Source organism: Anolis sagrei, chromosome 3 (assembly GCF_037176765.1).
Source record: "Anolis sagrei isolate rAnoSag1 chromosome 3, rAnoSag1.mat, whole genome shotgun sequence".
NCBI classification, from domain to species: domain Eukaryota; kingdom Metazoa; phylum Chordata; class Lepidosauria; order Squamata; family Dactyloidae; genus Anolis; species Anolis sagrei.
This window is the reverse complement of record NC_090023.1, coordinates 21946622-21964155: the sequence shown is the minus strand read 5'-3', so window position 1 is coordinate 21964155 and position 17534 is coordinate 21946622. Positions and strand designations below refer to the sequence as shown.

At 38.9% G+C, this 17534-nt stretch overlaps 1 protein-coding gene across 7 annotated transcripts in view; it reads right to left on the bottom strand.

Moving 5' to 3' along the window:
- CNTN5 (contactin 5) overlaps window positions 1-17534 on the bottom strand; it is an 826419-nt gene that overhangs the window by 284830 nt on the left and 524055 nt on the right. For all 7 annotated transcript variants that reach the window (XM_067466528.1, XM_067466529.1, XM_067466531.1 and 4 more), the window contains exons 4-5: window positions 13541-13762; window positions 2968-3091 (exon numbers count right to left, since the gene is read on the bottom strand). In XM_067466528.1, coding sequence (XP_067322629.1) covers window positions 2968-3091; window positions 13541-13762 — 346 coding nt within the window. The remainder of the gene's footprint in view (window positions 1-2967; window positions 3092-13540; window positions 13763-17534) is intronic.

Genomic DNA, 17534 nt, shown 5'->3' with positions numbered 1-17534 from the left:
TTTCGGGAGTTGGACATGTTTAGCTTGGAGAAGAGAAGAGGGAAAAAAATGTCATATTGAGGTGACAGCCAGTTTGTTTTCTGCTGTTGCGGAGACTAGAACATGGAGCAGTAGATTCCAAAGACATGAAAAGATATTCGATCTAAATGTTAAGAAACATTTATTGACAGTAAAAACTGTTCAATAGTAGTGTAATATGCTGCCCTGGAATGCAGTGGAGTCTTCTTCTTTGGAGATTACTAAACATATTTCCATGACCTTGAGCTCTAGAATTGTAGTTGATTGCTCAAATGACTACAACATGCAGCTACTGTTGCCATCACCCACTTCAGCACCTGCACAACCTCATCTGACTCTGATATAATTACCAATACAAGAGTGTACCTGAGCTTAACATCTGAAGAGACTGACTCCTTGTAAGGCGGTGGTTCCCAATCTTTAGTCCTCCAGGTGTTTTGGACTTCCAACTCCCCAAATCCCCAAGAGCCGCTAAATTGGCTGAGATTTCTGGGAGTTGAAGTTAAAAACACCTTGATGACAAAAGGTTGGGAACCACTGCTCTTTGGTTTATTCATTATGACCTTTATCTAATGTCACATGGGATAATACTCAGATACTTCCTATGGTGATGATTCACTGATAGATATTGTTGAATGCATAGAACATTATGGTACACTAGATTTCTGGCTTGGAAATTTCAGCATTAGTACTAACACATTTACATAAAATTATGAAAAGCAATTCACTTGCTCAATTTAAAATGCTAAGAACCATGTATAAAAGTGTTTGTTACATTATTGTTAATAAGAACCGTTTACAGTTACATCATTAAATTAAAAAAATAAATTATTAAAAGTGGCCAACAATCCCTAATTACCTTGCCCAAAGTAATGACTCAAAACAGCATGAAATGCTAAATATTGCTTGAAAAATTAGCATTGGTAGTGACCTGTACGATCAATGAACAAAATGTTTCAATATTCATTACAAAATTAGGGCATGGGGAAAAAAATCATTTCTAAAGTGTTTCTGAAACTACACTACACTACACTACTTGTCTGTTGAGGAAGAGATACTGCCCATTCACCTGCAATGGGAGGGAAAAGAAAGACTTGATCTTATAAATTTTCTTTTAACATCAATATTCTGTAATTTTTTTTTGCATTTCCCTGCTTCCCTCCCATCCTCCTTGATCCAGTGATACCTACTACCATTATTATGAGCCTTCTTATGAAACATTTTATTATTGACAACTAGGCTGATGCACGGATTCAGTTTGGTTGGTTCCTTTCGACCAATCCGGCTTGTTTGGCTGGCCATAACGGTAAGGGCTTGGCTGTCATGGGTTTTTTTGGGTGAAACACGCCATGTGGCAGCTGGTCATGATTCTTCTGTTGGCATCACGTGGTGTGTGAAGAGGCTGCCACATGCTCGTACTGGGTTTTGTTGTGAGCCTGCCTGTTGGGCCAATCAGGATAGAAGAATGCCATGATGTGACTTAAGCAAACTGTATCTATTTAATGAGGTAAGTGCGTCCATTGCTTTCAGTTGTGTCCTGGCTCTAGAGAGATGCTTCAGTCTCATTGCCTTGCAGCTTGCTCTCAGCTTTATTTTTTGGTTTGGCTTGAATCTTCTAGCATTTAATCTTTTTAAGCCTGGGAAGCTCCCCCCCCCCCCCATTGCCACTAATGGGCTGGATCTAGCCACTTTTTTTGCTGCAGCTACCTGCCTGTTTTTGGGAGGCATGGAAAAATGGATCCAGGGGTTTCCCAAAATTCAGCCAGCAGAAACAGATCAAGGTTCAGCCAAAATGCACAAATTCTGCAGATGTCAGAAATTCTGCAGTTGATGGTGCTTGGTGATGGAAGGGTTAATGTAAGTATTAGTTCTAAAGGGTTTAGTAATCTGTAAGTAAGAGTTCATGGGTGAAAGCAATTAAGGGTGGAAGTATGTAAGAGATAGGTTGCAGCTGGGTGTTTGTGGTTATAAGGAGCAAGCCTTGGAAATGATCTTTGGGAGAAAAGTATTGTCATATTTTGGTGGTGGATGCTGCTGGTTTTTCCCCCAGGTCTGTTGGATTTTTGGTATCCTGACCTGTCTCCTGTAATCTTGGAACCTTGAACCTTTGGACTGGCTTTTGACTATGGTATAGACTCTTGATCCCTGGACGTGTTTACTGAAGTGTCAACATTTGACCACTGGACTGGACCCTTTGACTACGGTGTAGCTTTTGCAATCAGTTTTTGTTTATTCTGTGGCTGTGTGCTATCTTTATGTTTTATATTTTGGTCTATTAAAACAGCCAGCAAGTAAGTGCTGTTTTAATTAAACTGTTTAAAATCAAACTGGGATTTTGTTTGATTCACCTCTGCCGGAAATAACAGCAGAGCCCTGGCAACGTGACACAAACCTATTGACAAGATCACATAATTTTTTAAAAACTTCCAAGATCACATATTTTTTTAAATAATTCTATTATTGCAGTCCTCCAGAAGAAACCTGAACTGAGATTAATTCAATCTGCGGGGAATCTATATGCATAATAAATTATCATTATCATTATTATCATTAACTTCATTTTTATCTCACCTTTCTCCCCATATGGATTCAAGCTGGCTTATTATGACATGCCAGAATACAATAGAACTTGAAAACAAGGCAAATACATAATTATATATATATAAATATAAAAATTAAAAACAATTAAATAACGATTTCAACTATCTAAAATACAAAACACCACCATGTAGCTGTTCTTCCAAGTTCCTTGCCTTAATGATATTCTGGGCAGAATTTTCAGTATATGCATCTACTTGGACAAGCTTTGTGCATGCAAGAATGTAGTATTTTGGAAACAGCATGTACAATATAGCTTCCACATTCATATACTTAATTTGGTTTGAATTAGGATTGACAGCAGGAGATAGTGATCCCAGTTTAATCCATCTTTATCAGAATATCACGTACTTGTAGGTTGGAGCAGGATTTGCCCGTGCTTGACAACCAAGGGATACTTTCTTTTCATCTGAATCCACTGGGAAAATTACACTGTCAGGCTCCTGAATAAACACTGGCCCATGATCCACACTCTCTGTGAAGGGAAAATAAATAAACTTAAAGGTTTTCTGAAAGTTTTGTATACATTGATTGCAGTAAGCTTTTTGTGAGCACACACAACATGTCCGTGATCTGGTTCTTATGTGCATGGTCCTAGCTTCATGGGTCAGCAGTTCTTGGTTACTGTGAAAGCTTCATATCTGAATGTGCCATCCCAAAGACAACACCACCATTAGAAGACCTGTTTGTCTTGCATCCTAATTTTTCAACAATTCCTTGTGATAAACATTCAAAAGTGTCTAGAAGTACAAAAAATACTGAATGGAGATTTTAATGACAGTATAAACTCCAGATTTGAGGGAAAGGACTTGGATGAGATGAGTATGTCCACCTTCCTACTACTGTTACTAGCTACTGGAGATAGCAAAATAAAGGACGACCTCCATTAAAAGAATTCTGTTTCCCACAGTGGAATGAGAAAAGGACTGAAAAAGAGAAGAACTTTGTTGACCACTGAGAAGGACCACTGGGAAAAACACATCAGGCCTCTACTGGTAAGACATGCCAAGACCTTTGCCCATCTGTTTTCCTTTGACTATTGATTTATGCTTTATAGATTATTATTCATACTGCAGTTTATAAATTTGGACTCTATATGCTTTTTGTCTGCACAATCGGCTATGGAATAAATGTGTTGTTTGTTTGTTTGTTTTTTAAAGTTCACACACACATACATACAGTATTTATGTCCTTACTCTGTGTTGGCAGGGTTTATTGACCAGAGCCAATATTAGAGGTTGGCATCATTGGGCAATTGTTAAGACTCACAATATGTATCAGGAGCCCTGCCAATAGTGGGGGTCTTGTAGCAGTACTTGCTTCTGTTTTGCCCCATGTTCATCTATCCTCACCATATAGAACATGGATGGGGCTGGTAGCTATGTGCTGATCTTCATGCTGGAAAAAGCTTTACTACTTGAATTTCTGCTTGTCACAAACTTTCTTAGAAATATATGTATGTGTATGTGTGTGTGTGTGTGTGGGTGGGTGGGTGGGGGATTGGGGGAAGATTGAAATGACAACCTTAACTATCTAGGAAGAAGATAAAGTTTTCAGAGCACTTTGCATAATCACTGCTCTATATACATTATAGAATAATTTGCCCCGAATCTTTTGCTTTCTAATTCCCGTGACATGAATGCTCTTAAACAAGCCAACGATTTTCATCTGCTAATTTGGAAGATTTTCACATGCCCAAAAATACCCTTGTGCATAAGTTTGCATGATTGGGCTCTTCTGCTTCTCAGCAGACATAATGATTCAGATCAATCCTTGTCAATTTGGGTCCTCATAGGAGCATGAAGGGGTTGCTAGCAAATTACAGATATGAATATCAGCAATCTATCTACAGGAGACTCACAGGAAGACATCTGCAGATATTTATTTTTCATTACATTTCTACTCCACCCATCTTCAAAAGATAAGAGCAGCTTTACAATGGATAAAAACAGTAGTGCTGACAGAATACATAACATTTCTGAAAAATCATTTGTATGAAATATACCACATTATGTCTTTAAAAGGCTGAGATTTCAATTGGCAGACTACTCAGAAATAAGCTCCATCAAGTTTAATACAGCTTATTCCTTGATAAGCAACCCAAGGACTTCGGCCTCAGCAATATGATAGCACAATATATCATGTTACTCATGGTGTAGAATCAAGTTCTCCATATCCTGGAACCATGAGAGCAACAATGCAATTCCAAGCCTATGTTACTCTACATAGCCATAAGCCCCATTGAGGCCAATGTGATTTACTCCCTGGTAGGCACACAAGGGTTTTCAAACTAAATGACTATATCAGTTATTTATTCTCACAACAAAATAAGGTAGCTAATAGATATAATTCCTAAGGTATCTTGGCAGTTCCCAAAAATGTTTGGATTTGGAGTACTAGGAGCAGTTACATAAAACACACATATGAGCTCCGTTAAACCAGTTTATTCGATTTTAGAAGGTAAAGGATATTTACAGCACAACATCACATATGCTTCTTCTGAAGTAAAGAAATCAATCTGTGTTCAATGTGATTTACTAGACTAGTAAACAATACCAGTTAGCCGGAATTACACCACCTGACATCCATGGGGAAGTAGCATAATGAAAGGACATCTCCAGCCCATCCTCTGTTCAGATATGAGCCAGCAAGCCAATGCCTTATATCAAGAAATAGCTTCCTAAGATCTACAGAGATACGTGCAGGAACACCTCAGCAAGTGAGTTCAAAAGTGACAGGTTAAAACCTGGAACCTCAATCAATGGCTGATACTGGTTAAGAAACTCCCTCCTGGGCACACCCAGAAGACTAGGTGACTTGGAAGGCACTCTGGCACCACGAGATGCAGAGCCAATCTTAAGAAATGGCTACAAAGTGGAGCCCACAACATGCAAGTGTCCACAACAGACCACCTGCTACAATGCAGTCTAAGCCCTGCCACATGCACAATGGAGGACCTTCTTACAGCGACACCAGAGGCGCTCCAAGTGGTCAGCTTCTGGTCAAATGATATTTAGTATAATGCCAAGTTTGTGTTTTAAAATACATTATAACTGTTTGTCTCAATTGTTCTCAATTCGCTTCTGACACGATCAATAAATAAATATTAGTCTCAAGTAAGTATGTTTGATTTTAAATGAGTCTTGCAGTGCTATAAAAGAAGGAGGGATAGCGGCATTTAAACACTGAATGTATAGGACCACCTGCTGCTATCTGAGGAGGACAAGGCCACCCAATTCACACCTGTGAAAATAACCTGCAGAACAAGGTATGGATAGATGGTCATTTCTTTCTTCAATGCCTTGTTCTGCAGGATGTTCTGCCTTCATCCTTGCAGAGCCGGGGGTAGATTGGAATGGCTAGAGGCCAGAGTCCCTGTAATAGTAGAATGGAGAACAGGATCCATACAGTGACACCGTGAGTTACCACACTAGGTGATGTCAATCCAAATGACGCTACTGCAGGAATGTACAACTATGTGACTAGAAGCCTGTTGGTTATTTCCAACTAAACCAACCTATAGGTAACTCCACTCAATTTGATGGTTATACTCTAGTTGAGATTGGTATCAACTAGTAAAGTGATTACATTGTTGAAGGCTTTCAGGACCTGAATCACTGGAGTGTTGTGCGGTTTTCAAGCTGTATGGCCATGTTCTAGCAGAATTTTCTCCTAATGTTTTGCCTTCATCTGTAGAAGCCATCTTTAGTGTAACCTCTATTTGACATACACTATATAGGTCCTAGGGCCCCCTGGAAGTGCAGTGGGTTAAACCGCTGTGCTGCTGAACTTGCTGACTGAAAGGTTGGCTGTTTGAATCCAGAGATCAGGGTGATCTCCTGGTGTTAGCATCAGCTTCTGCCAACCTAACAGTTCAAAAACATTCGAATGTGAGTAGATCAATAGGTACCTCTTCTGCGGGAAGGTAAGGGCACGCCATGCAGTAATGCTGCCACATGACCTTGGAGGTGTCTATGGACAATGGTGGCTAATCAGCATAGAAATTTAGATGAGCACCCCCCCCCCCCAGAGTCAGACACAACTAGACTTAATTTCAGTGGAAAACTTTAACTCTAATATACAAATCTTTTACACTTTATAAAGAATGAGGAATGGAGAAGCGAAGGGAGACAGAGCAAGACAGCAAGATTGAGAAAATCTAGAGGAAGAGATCTCTCCCTGAAGATGCCAGCCACAGATGCAGGTGAAATATCAGGAGAAAATACTGCTAGAACACAGTCATACAACCTAGTAACCATACAACATTCCAAAATGATTACAGTTCTGGAATTTCATTTATGTAATTATAACCTTAATGCATCCAGAACAAGAATGTAGGAATAGGCAAGAGTGGACATCATGTGGACTTACAGATGCTGTGAAATTCCAACTCCCAGTTTTAATCAACTTTGGCTATGGCAATTGGGCCACTGGGAATTGCAGTCCAATAATATTTGGAGGGTTTTGTGAGCAACACTTCTGCAATAGATGGTAGAGTTGTACCACACACTCCCATTAAGGCAAGAAGGCAACCTCATCCAAGGGATGTATATTAGATATATAACTACTTGTTCTCAATTTGGTAAATTGTCACAGTTTGAAGTGACTACTTGAAAAGTTTGGTCATTTAATGTTATTACTAATTACTAAAGGTGTGGGTTAAAAATTCAGTACGTTTTTATTTGAATGTAAAATGGACAGGGTTACACTTCCTGAACTTACATTTGACTAAATTGTATGCAGATAGCAATTGATATGCTACATTTAGAGATGTGTCGGACATTTAAAATTGTGCACTAAACTCAATAGTCCATGGCAACATGCGTGCAAAAAAGAAATATGTTAGGGAAAAAGTTTTCAATAGAAATGATGAAATGTATATACAAAAATGTGTATTTATTTGAAATGTATAAGAAAATATAGACACATTTTCATAAAGAATTTATAAGAAGATCAAAATGGTGTAGAAACTTACTGAAATAATGTAATGTTGGGATTTAAGGAAAAAAAATCTGAAGAAGTAATTCTGAAACACTATTTCACATATTAATATATAAACCAAACACTCAAATATGATCTGCAGTTGACTTTTTTAATCCTCTGAGCACTGCATTGTTTACAAAGGCCCTGCAGAATCAGGGCATCAAATATATGGTCCTACAGAATCCATATCTCCAGTCTAAGTCCAGCTCGTACATATCACCTTGTAACTATTAAAACATCAGTGCAAGGAGATAAATGTGGGAAGAGAAATTAATAGGTTATAAAGAGTCATGACAAGGATGTTGATACATAATAAATCAAAAGACTTCATTTAACAAAGACAGATCTATTGAGAAATAAATGTAGACAGGCATATGCCATCACTTACTACTGTAATTTCCCACAGGCAACATACTCCCCCCATTTTCATCAAGACTTTTAGTAACACCTGTCAGTTTTCAGACTCCCCCAGTTCTGAAGCTTGGCAACATTGGTGTCTGCTATGATCTATGTACAAATCAAACCTAACCCACCCTGCATTTGTTTCAGCTGGTCAGCCGTTCTTACCACACTATTTTCCACATAGTACTCTTTCTCAGTTTATTTTAGGCTTGAAAAGAGAGCAAAAACCTTCTGCATTTTCCCACAAGACGCACAAATAATTAGTTTTGTGTATTTGTAGAAAAAAATGTTATTTCTCTCCATTTAAATTTAATTGTATCTTTTTAATAATCAGATCACTTCTGTATGCATTTGTGCCACATACACACATAAATATTTTCACTTTTATTATGTGAATAGATTTCATAATCAATTTTGGGTGCGGTTGGACCAGGAGAAGATACTTAGTTATACTTAACTTAGTAGTTAAAGTTGAATACTGGCCATGGATAAAATAAAATCATTATGCTGACAGAGATGAAAAATACATTTCTCATTTAAAGAAGTCAATGTTCTTTTGATTTAGTAAAGAAGAGCAGCTCTATAATATGGCCCAAATAAACCAGGTATTATCTGTTATTCAACACAGTGTTTTCATTTTGATACTCATACTTTGAACGCTTGCTTTCAATTTGCATTGCTCTGCATGTGCTTCATGTGATGACTCTTCTGGGTCTTTCAATTAACCTTTGTTACTCTGGAAAGAGATAGTCTGATCTCTTGATCAGTTTTGAAATTCTCAGGATAATGCGTATAGAGAACAATTCAATCATGTTAAAGCCTTCTATTTTAAGGACTTTTTGAATGAAATATCCAGAATGTTAGCTAAGACATCAACATTTAAAAAAATAACAAATTGCTGTATAATGTATGCAAAGGACTCCTTTAGAACCTTTGAGACTGAAAGAAAAAAAGCTGATATCATAATCTTTTGTAGATTGAGGCCATGTCTACCTAAATAAAATGGACACTACTTTCAATTGCTATGGGGAGTCCACACAATGTACAACTGTATTCGGAACATAAATGCTGCATCTGACCATTAATCTGGCACAAGGGCAAATAGGTTTACTAGAACCTCCAGAGTCACTCTGATCTTTTGGAGATGTGGGCATCTGGATCAGGCTGGATTGACATGATCCAGTATACACAGATCTCACAGAGCCACTGCTGTATTGCAAGCAATAATCAGTTATTTTGCAGAGACTAGGGAGCAACATCACTCCTGGAAGAGGTCAAAACATGGCTGAGTGGCAGAGGCAGCCAGAGGGTGAGAACTCTACATTAGAACTTCTGCCTGGGGCCAACCTCACCAAGTATACTACTCGCAGCTGTGCAATTTCATCTGAAGCCAGCAGCAGCTAAAAAGTGACCAGTGGACCCAGAGCCTGTTTTGCTGAGCAGCAGAGGCAGCCAGAGGGTGAGAACTCAACATGAGAACTTCTGCCTAGGGCCAGCCTCATTAAACATATTGGTGGTGGCTCCCACAGCTGTGCAATTTCACCTGAAGCCAGCAGCAGCTTAAAAGCGACCAGTGGACCCAGATCCTGCTTTGCTGTGTGGCAGAGGCAGCTAGAGGTTGAGAACTCCACATTAGAACTTCTGTCTGGGGCCAGCTGTAGCAGCACTCTGAGCATGGTTCTTTTACAACTATGGGTTAAGTATTGTTGCAATAATGTCTCATTTCTCCTTTGTTTTTATTGTTGTTTTTGGATCTCTGCACTAACTGAAGCTTCCGAACTCTCCTCAAAAGCAGCCCCATGTAGAAAGCATTGCAGTAGTCCAAAAGGGATGTGACTAAGGCATGGACTACCATGGCCAATGTATTGTCGAAGGCTTTCATGGCCAAAATCACTGGGTTGGTGTAGGTTTATTCGGGCTATATGGCCATGATCTAGAGGCATTCTCTCCTGACGTTTCATCTGCATTTATGGCAAGCATCCTCAGAGGTTGTGAGATCCTCACATGGCCATATAACCTGAAAAAACCTACAACAACCTACCATGGCCAAGTCTAGTGTCTCAAGGTATGGGAGCAGCTGGCACACAAGTTTTAACTGTGCAAAGGCACTCCTAGCCACTGCCAACACCTGGGGTTCCAGGATCAACAATGAGTCCAGGATCACCACCAGACAATCTGAAATGTGTCCAGAGAAGGGCAACCAAAATGGTAAAAGGTATGGATGCCAAGTTCTACAAGGAATGGCTTATGAAGATGATTATGTTTAGATTGGAGAAGAGGAGTTAAAAGACAGAACAGATATTGACATCCTTTCAAATATTTAAAAGCCAGGCCACCATCTGTTAAGAGTGCCTTTATTATACATTTCTGCATGGCAGAATGGGCTTCAACTGGGTGGCCCTTGTGGTCTCTTCAAACTCTATGATTCTGTCATGTTATGAACTCCTTGTCTTCTTTTTCATGAGTTACTTATTATTGGGTGACCGTGTCTTCTTCTTTGAAAAGGGCTGGTGGAGGACTCTCTTAAAATAAAAGATAGCCTCTGTTGGCTGTGCTGTTCTGTCAAGGGGCTCTTTCACACTATACAGGTGTAGTGATTTCACTTTAGCTGCCATGGTGCCATTCTATGGAAACTTGGAATTTGCAGTCTGGTTAGACGAGTTTGGAATTCTCGGCTAGAGAGCTTTAGGACCTCACCAAACCAACCAACCAAACAAACAAAAAATAACCCCCTCCCACCGGGATTCTATTGGATGTAGTCATGGAAGTAAAATCATACTGTTTTGATCTTTATCTTTAAGGTCTGCTGTATAGATAAAGGGCTAAGAGAAGAGAAACAGGGGTTTTGAAGTTGCCCACTCACAGTTAGCCTTTCAACAGCAATCTCGGCAGACACACAAGCCACTTGGCTACTGCTATCCTCATTGCAATGTGGTCTATGGAACTTATATCTGTTCTATTATACTCATTTCTAAATTTCCAACTATACATGTACATTAGCAGAATCAGATTTCATGGTGATCCCCTCTTGATTATGTTTAAACAACTGCTGAAATGTATTCCCTTCTATCTGTAACCATAACATTCTTCTTGTTATGAGGAAAACTTTATATTGTCAAGGAGTCTGTCAGTAAAAAAAACCTTACAAAGACTTTAACAAATAAATCCTTTTTAAAAAATTGACAGCCTTGCACTGAAGACTTTACTGTTTAGTATTAGAGGCTACAATGTGGTCGTCATTCTGATGTTTTTCATATTTCATTTTATTTTATTGTACAGTATTATGAATACCAATGTGGGAGGACAATCCGGAAAGTTGATTTTGCAATATCTTTACAATAAGGAAGTGCTGCTGTCCCCACACCTCTCTCTCCTTCTCAGCGGAAAAAGACCACTCACAAACATGCAAAATGGATAAATCTCTCTTCCTCTCATTAGTTCTCCTTCCATCTAAGGTTGTCAGTGCAGCATACATGTGGTTATTCTAGTTATATTGTCACACCTTCCCTCCCCTTCTCCCTTTTCCTCTCCCTCTCTCTTTCTCACTCACACACACATACACAGAGATAGCCAGATCATGTGGGAGACATAGTGTCAAGCCAAAGTTATTTTACAGTATATTTGGCTCTCTGTAGCCATGGATTCTGCACACACACATTCCCCCATCCAAGGCATGAAAATACACACAAACACACACAAACAAAGAAAAAAACAAACCTTGATTTTCCATTTTACATAAGGGTCACTATTCTACTTGCCACAATATGCTTTGAATGTGATTTTCCTGCTTCTTGGCAGAGGGTTGGACTGGCTCGCCCACGAGGTCTTCCCAATGCTATTCTATTATATCAAATGGGACTTGAGAATCCATGGATTTTGCTGTCCATTGGGGATCCTGAAACCAAACCCCAGCAGATACCAAGGACCAACTGTAGAATTATTATATATGTATCTGAAATCAGTCCTATTAAGTTCAATAATACATTTATCCTAGGTAAAAGTCTGTGGGCCTGTAGTCTTGATGAACTTCACAGCCAAGTCATGGAGCACCATCAAAGAAAGATGAGTAAACATATGCCCTCCAATACCATAGATCAGTGGTTCTCAGCCTGTGGGTCCCCAGATGTTTTGGCCTCCAATTCCCAGAAATCCTAACAGCTGGTAAATTGGCTGGGTTTTCTGGGAGTTGTAGGCCAAAGCACCTAGGAACCCACAGGTTGAGAACCACTGCCATAGAAGAAAATCAGGACACACACTTCCAAGCAACATCAGAATGTGGTCAAGAAGGCAAAAGGTATCAATGCAGAAGAACACACAAGATAAAAGAGACAGCAGTTTGTTTTTGCCTGAGCTTACTGAGAAGGATGAGTTCCTGCTCATTTCCCTCTATCCCTTGCTGAGTGAAGAAATAAATAGTTTCTGTACCTCACTGCAACTGAAATAAGTAGAGGCTATGGGGGTAGGAAAGGAAGTGGAGGAGAGAAAATGGGACATTTTAAGAGTAGTTGAAAAGCTGGAACAGTTATTTAAGACTATCTCTGCCAAATTGGTGTAGTTGGAGGGTATAGTAAACATGATGACTTCTTATCAGCTTCTCATCATACATTGAATATACTGTATTTACCTATATATAGATTGACCTCGAGTATATGTTGAAGGCAAATTTGGGGACAAAAATCATGGTACTAAAACTCATATTTTTAAAAAAATATGATTAATTCTATCAACTAATTAATTTTCCATGTAAAAATTCATTAAAATGTTGTATATTAATTTTGCATCATACCATTAATATTAATTCATCATGTAGCCTTTGCTACGAGCAATTATTCTAGGTCTTCCCTTGTCTGGATTTGCACAATATTTCCATACTTACTTAATTGTAGTTTTTTTTTTAGTAATGCTGGCATAAATAACATTAAGATATTATTAAGGATCACAAGAAAAGGAGGAAACATTAGGAGAAAAATTCATATGAGTAATACATACTATTTATCATCTTGGAGAATTTTTACACTGGAAGAATACAAAGATATACATTACAAGTATTATGGAAGGCTTCTATGAAACATGTTTGATTGATGATAAAATTAGTTTGATAAATAGATCTTCACAGTTATAAACTACTTGACTAGTGTTATGGAGTCAATTTGAAAAATATTGAAGCAATCAGTATATTGAAGATATATTGGTTTTCCTAGCCCCACTGTCTTGACTTTCAAAGATATAGACATAAGTAATATAGATCCGGCTGTGCTCTAATGCAATTTCATTTCATTTCATGTATTTATTTTTTTGCAGTCACGTTTTCATGGCTTGGATAAGAAAGAACCCCAGGAAATAATCTGGAAGAGCTCATTTTAAGATTAATCTAAGCCATTTAGAGAAAAGTGACCCCCTTCCTTGGAAGCAGTTTGTTGATATTTACCAACAGCTGCAGAGACCATTTTGAATACAATAACTCCTTAATGAAAATATATTCTCCAGTGATTCATGTTTTCTTGATATAAAGGCACTCTCAAGGAAAAAGTAAACTTACCATCATGTTTGAAGGCCTCTGAAACGTGATAGAGGTTTGTGGGTGAGTGTTGCTGCTGTTGTTGTTGTGCAGCTGCTCCATGCCAGCTTGGTGAGGAGATGCTTCCCAAAGGAGGACTGCTTGATCGCTGCCTGGTTCTTGAAGAGTAGGATGAACTGAGAGACTTGAGCCGTAGAATAGCAGCATATGTCGTAGGGATCCCAGGAATAGCTTCAGAGGATTCTGTTGGAAGGAGCAGAAGAGTGGGACACATTATGAGTTGTAGATCAAGGAATACAATTACAAGTTAACACCATTTCTTACACAAAAATATCCAACAGTTCTTCACAATGTTAGCTAAGAAACAGATAACAGTGGGGTCCAAGATAGAGTAACTAAAATGAAAACTGGAGATGATTCCTTTACCTAATAACAGGTGGGATTGCAACAGTTGTTCTTGTTATATGTATATTTAATGCTTATGGAATAGAGGAAATTTCCGTGAATATTGCAGTCATGCACTTAACAACAACAAGGGTCCAGCGCCAGGTCCGGTCATGGAGAGCTGAGGTGGCTGCCGGCTCCCTGACATCCCAGCTCCAGCTCAGCACTTCTCCTCCAATATTCAGAGAATTTTGAAGTGAATTTTGGAGAAACAAGGGGAAGTTTAGAAATGTATTTCCTCTCTAGGGAAACTGGGAAACATTGTAATCCAAGCCCAACTGTATTCCAAACTTGTCCCAGTTCTGCTTTTTGGGATCAACAAGGGTCATAATTTCTACTCTGACTGGCAGTCATTCTCCTTGTTTTCAGACAAAAGCCTTGTCTAGGTAATGACTGAGAGTAAAACTGTAGTAAAACATATATTCCAATACAAAGCTACATGCATTCTATAGCAGTACTGTGAGAGGTCTATTTTTGTCTCCCACTATTCTTATTTTCTCTCTCTAACAGATACACATTCACACACAAATGTGTATACGGTCAACTGTTACTTCACTATACATGAGAAAGCACATATTGACACTAGCATGGTGTTACGGGAGTTCATCCTATTGAAAATGCCCAGCATCGAGCAGTCAAAGATACCATACCATGCATTCGGTTTTTCTTGTCAATCAGAAATGCTTTTAGTATTTTGGAATCTAGTACATATTGACAAACCGTCAAGCATGACAGGCAAGTATTATCTTCGATCAGCTGCAGGAGGTGGGAAACTGCATTCTACCTCTAGCTGTTAAGTCAGTAGGCATAGTGAGAAAATAGACAGGAACATTAGAAGCTGCCAAGTCATATGTCCACCAGCTCAAAATTGCCTTCTTGCACTGGCAACTGCTATCTATGGCTTTCAGTAAACATCTCTGCCTTCTCTGATAATGGATTTCTTTAGTGATGGAAGTGAATTTTGGAGAAACAAGGGGAGGCTTAAAAATATATTTCCTCATTTGGGAATCTGTGAAACGTTGCAATCTGAGCCCAACTGAATTCCAAAGTTGTCCCAGTTCTGCTTTTTTGGGATCAGATCAGTTTCTTTTGGAAATGGTGCTGATGTCCTGATTGTGCATACATATTTACCATCTTCATATGTGTCCTTTTCATAGGTGCTAGTGTGTTCCTTCAGATCATTTCTAATTTACAGAAGCAATTAGATGAAGCTGTCACTGAATCTTTTTGACAAGATTTGTTCAGATGGCCTTTGCTAAGGCTGAAAGAGGATAATTTGTCCAGCATTACCCACTGGGTTGGTATGGACAAGTAGAGATTTTCCCCCTAGTCTCTCACAGTTCTTGTCCACACTCATACCTGAACATTAGGAAGAACTTTCTGACTGTTCAGCAGGGGAATTCTCTACCCCAAAGTGTGGTGGAGGCTCCTTATATGGAGGCTTTTAAACAGAGGCTGGATGGCCATCTGTTGGGGGTGCTTTGAATGTGATTGTCCTGCTTCTTGGCAGGGGGTTGGACTGGATGGCCTACAAGGTCTCTTCCATCTTTATGATTCTATGATTCATACTATTACGTCATATTTGCTCTTATTTTTATGTGCCTTCAGGCCCACTCCAACTTATGTCTACCCTACCTAAAGTTTTCTTGGCAGAATTTCTTCAGAAGATATTTGACATTATGACTCCTCTTTGAAGCTAAGAGAGTAAAAATTGCCCAAGGTCACCCAGTGGGTTTTTATGGCTGAGCAGGGATTTGATCTCTGATCTTCCAACACTCAAGTCACTAGACCACACTGGTTCTGTGTGTTCTTTATACAAATTTGCCCAAGGATTTTGTGAGCTGAAAAGTATAGTCTTTCTTTTTTTATTACTGGGTCCCCATCTACATTGTCATATATGATCAGTATAGACCAGGGTCCTCAAACTTTTTAGACAGAGGGCCAGGTCACAGTCCCTCAAACTGTTGGAGGGCCGGGTTATAATTTGAAAAAAAAAAATGAACGAATTCCTATGCACACTGCACATATCTTATTTGTAGGGGAAAAAACACCTTAAAACAATACAATAATTAAAATGAAGAACAATTTTAAAAATATAAACGTATTAGTATTTCAATGGGAAGTATAGGCCTGCTTTTGGATTGTTGTTGTTGTGTGCTTTCAAGTAGTTTCAGACTTAGGTTGGCCCTGAGTGAGGGCCGGGTAAATGACCTTGGAGGGCCATATCTGGCCCCCGGGCCTTAGTTTGAGGACCCCTGGTGTAGACTGACCATATAATGCCTGTCACACATTTGCAGTTATTTTCTTGACAATAATGTATCAATTTTTCAAATTTGTGAAATGCTCAAGGAGAGATGCACATTTTGTTACATGTCTTGGGGGGTTGAATTATGTTATTTTTGTCTAAACTGTGTGAACCCCATGGCATTTCTTTTCATCCCAATGAAACAGGAGAACAAGAATGATGATGACACTGGAGGAACTTTGGTAGTCTAGAAAACCATAGAAAATTCCCAGAAAATGCCACATTTTCTTGAGAGTATTTACTCCCTCTCAAAAAAATCTGGAAAGATTTGAGGCATGTTCACTTTTCACTGACAGGTTGTTGGAGTGGATTGCCCTTGTGATCTCTTTTAACTTTATGATTCTAGGTGATTGCATCAGTGATCATACACTTGCAAAATACTGTCACATTCACGAGGATTAGTTGAACAGAACCCCCATGAGAGTGAAAAAGAGATTGATTTTGGAATTTTGGAATTCTGAGGTCCTCCCCCATTACTCTATTGTCAACTTCTGCTGCATGACCATAGAATCATATTGGAGAATCTAGAGATACCCAGAGAAGTGTCCTTCATAGAAATCTCTAGGTCTTCCATCCTGACTGGATGAAGTTGACCGTAGTGGCATACTGGAAGATCTAGAGATTCATAGAGAGGACATTTAATATCAAATCTGTGAATAATCAAGTAATCAAAAATCAAAACTGCAAATTTGGAGGGACAATGATATGTATTTTACCAGCGACCTACACGTGTACTCTAAAGATGCACCTCCTCATTTGCTTCATGCACTGAGAAGTTTGATTCCATGACATTTGAGTTGAATGGAAGGCATAGTTGTTGCAATACCAGTACAAAAGAACAAAGAAAGAAAGAAAGAAAGAAAGAAGAAAAAGGAAGACAGACAGAAAAAAAGAGATGCCTAAATGCTGTAATAAAATTCCGTCTCTTAATTGGATTTAGGTTCTTTGTGTTTTTTTAATCTTCCCTATGTGTGAAGCAGGTCATGACACATAACGAATAAAGTAAAACAAGTTTAATTTTAGGATGAGCTACAGTCATCTGTGGAGCAAGAAAATACAACCTTCCATTTCATCTCATGCTTTGATGAGCTTAAATTTATGAACCCAAAAGACATGAGCAACAAAAATCGTAATCCTGAACATCTGGTCAGGTTTGTATCCAAATTCTCTCAGCCTGAACTCTTGAGAGGCTTTTAGGGTTTAACAACCAGGCACTGTGTAACTAGTATGCTCTGGTACGGATAAGCTGGTATTACTATAAGGATT